This window comes from Fopius arisanus, unplaced genomic scaffold (genome assembly GCF_000806365.1).
Source record: "Fopius arisanus strain USDA-PBARC FA_bdor unplaced genomic scaffold, ASM80636v1 scaffold00122, whole genome shotgun sequence".
Lineage (NCBI taxonomy): Eukaryota > Metazoa > Arthropoda > Insecta > Hymenoptera > Braconidae > Fopius > Fopius arisanus.
This window is the reverse complement of record NW_011887861.1, coordinates 310,624-313,310: the sequence shown is the minus strand read 5'-3', so window position 1 is coordinate 313,310 and position 2,687 is coordinate 310,624. Positions and strand designations below refer to the sequence as shown.

The 2,687-nt window shown below is 36.3% G+C and overlaps 1 protein-coding gene across 2 annotated transcripts in view; it reads right to left on the bottom strand.

Annotated features, from left to right (window-relative positions):
- Nucleotides 1-2,219, bottom strand: part of LOC105271750 (uncharacterized) — a 5,144-nt gene extending 2,925 nt beyond the window's left edge. Inside the window, exons 1-2 of one of the 2 annotated variants that reach the window (XM_011313474.1) lie at nt 1,816-2,212; nt 497-900 (exon numbers count right to left, since the gene is read on the bottom strand). In XM_011313474.1, the coding sequence (XP_011311776.1) occupies nt 497-900; nt 1,816-1,924 (513 nt within the window). In that variant the 5' untranslated portion in view covers nt 1,925-2,212. Of the gene's footprint in view, nt 1-496; nt 901-1,815 lie in introns of both variants that reach the window. The other variant, XM_011313475.1, reaches the window with a different exon arrangement.
- Between the last annotated feature and the right edge of the window lie 468 nt (nt 2,220-2,687).

The following is a 2,687-nucleotide window of genomic DNA, read 5'->3' as shown; positions in this document are numbered from 1 at the left end:
ATTTTTCTGATCGACTTATTTCGCTGCTTTTCCTTTACTTGAGTCTCATTTCTCCTCTTTTCCTTTTCTTAAGCGTCACCCCCACTTCGGTTGATCTCAGCGGAGGAGAAGGGCCTTTACGATCTGGGTCATAAAGGCCCATCACCCGATACAATGGGCTTTCGTTTACCCTTTGTTACGCACTAATAGAGGTCGGGGGCACGACTTGCTCTCAGAGCAGAGTTTGCCCAGCCCTGGACTATATAATGATATCAGGCATGCAAGACCTCAATTTCATAACTAAGGCATTTTTTACAAATGACTGTAAACTTCCGTAGAATTGCCCATTGTCAACATTACAAATTTATCGTTCAATCGGAAAAATATGTAATTCATTAATTCACAGATTTTTCAAAAATAGCCCAATACGATTCTACCATAAGGTAAACAACCTTCCATCAAATGTGCTTTTTTTTTAATTTTCGTGAATTATTCCATAAGAGAAAAATTATCTTACCGTCCCGAATATATGTTGGCCTTTCAATACAATCATTATATTGACAAGAAACGCGAGAACAACATAAATCCATTGACTAGAGAGTAACGTGATCAAACTAGAATCTTTCAGTGCTTTCGTCTCCTTTGACGTAGTTTCTGCGTATGCACTAAATGAAGGTTGTTGATCTAGCGTAAAACTGTGTTCATGTGCATGGGCTTCGGAGTTTCCATTGGATGTGTATTCCAGGTTTCTTCTTCGAGGAACATGAAGTTTATTCAGCAGGTTCGTATTCGAAAGACTTCCTTGTGATGTAGGAGGAAATTCATCCTGAAATTCGGAGAGAATCTTCCAAGAGTCGATGACAGACTCATTCGGAATGGTTCCATTGATTGTTGAGGATAGCTTTAATATTGGAGCATCTTCTGAAGGATAATCGAATGAAAAATTTGATTCCGTTATCCACCCAAAAGTATGGAATGATTGAATAAAAATTGTTATCGCTAAGATTGCTTTTTAGAAAATATCTTAAGGTCCGGGTGAACCAGCTATCGAATGTCATCTTTTGTTGAAATTCTATTATTTTAGCCTAAAATACATTGAAATTTAGGATCAAATTTGTGTTGTAAGAAGCACTTAAATGGACATTAAAAAATAATTTTAAAAAAGAAGAAAAATCATTGAAGGGCGCTAAAGAGCGGTATTCTTTAAAGGGATCTACCAAGTTTACTAAAAAAATCGTAAAAAATACGTAGCTTGCCATGACATGGCACATTGCATTTTTGGCCGAAATTATATGTCAGATATGATATACATATATGATAGCCTATGTATTTTTTATTCTTTTTTAGTAAACTTGGTAGATCCCTTTTTAACAATATCGCTCCTTAGCGTCCTTCAATAATTTTTCTTCTTTTTTAAAATTATTTTTTAATCTCCATTCAACTACTTCCCGCAACATATATTTGATCCCAAATTTCTATGTATTTTAGGTTAAAAAGATCAAATCCTATCTATAAAAGGTGATACACCAAAATTAAGTTGGGCGAGAGTAAGATTGGCTAACTTCATGCGTAAGACTTTTCACTCGTAACCCTATTTCTCATTGGTCAATTGGCTACGTCATCATCAACACCACGGAATCAAACGGCGCGCGGAGCGCGCGTTCGGTCTCGTTTAAAGAAAAGATGATTATTCGACAGATGCTCCACCGGGTCTTAAAGGGTAAGCAAAATGTTTATTGGTATTATAGTTTGGGTTACTTATGCTATGATAGCGGTAAACATTAAGCTTTGACATTCTTTCTATGCCTTTTTTCATCGATTGAGAGAATACTTTACCTAGAGGCGGCTTGGTACTTGTTTGTCCAGTAATTCTTTGCAACCGTGCAGCGGAATTTTCCAGAATTCTGTTTCTCCTCAACTTACGTCTTGTGGCTGCGTCCGCCATGACTGAAATTCGTTGTCAGTCCAAAGATTATAGCAGAGATAATAGGGGAGATCAGCAGCGCTTATGGCAAAGGTTCAACATGAATATGTCCTTGCGGCGACTGCGGAACTAAAACAGAGGCCGTACCCGTGAATAAGGCAGGGCACGAGGCCGAGAGTGTCGATAACGGCATCCGAGAGTGTGTGACAAACCCGGTGACTGGTAGTTGGCACCACATAATTGAAAATTCATTAGTTTTTTATTTAGATCAATAGTAGGGCCTTTGCACATCATTGTAATACCATTAAAAAATTTTGTAGACCCTTCAATATTTTTTAATTAATTAAACAAAATAATGATTAGAAGTTAGCACCCCACCCCACTAATTTTTATTTGTAGACCGAAATAATATTAACCAATGGAAAGCAAATCGTTTGTAGATAGTAAATAAATTGGTATCATCCTTCTACACCTGATTGTTCATTAGATATTAATCAAATTAAAAACTGGTCTGTAGTATTTACATCGGCGCATGCGCAGACACGGATCCTCGCACAGTTTGGCACCATGCACTTGGAAGCAATATCGTTCTTAATTAACTTTTCAAACTTTTTTCCTGGTAAATATTTAGGTAGTAAATTGGTGAAATTTAGGAGAACATGATTAGAATTTGGGACTAATTAGTTTTCGTTTAATTTTTTTTTCTTTTTTGTCAATAATAATGAGCAGAAGTTATTCTTAAAAAAATCAAAAATAATTGGAGTCACAATCACTTTAAAATGCA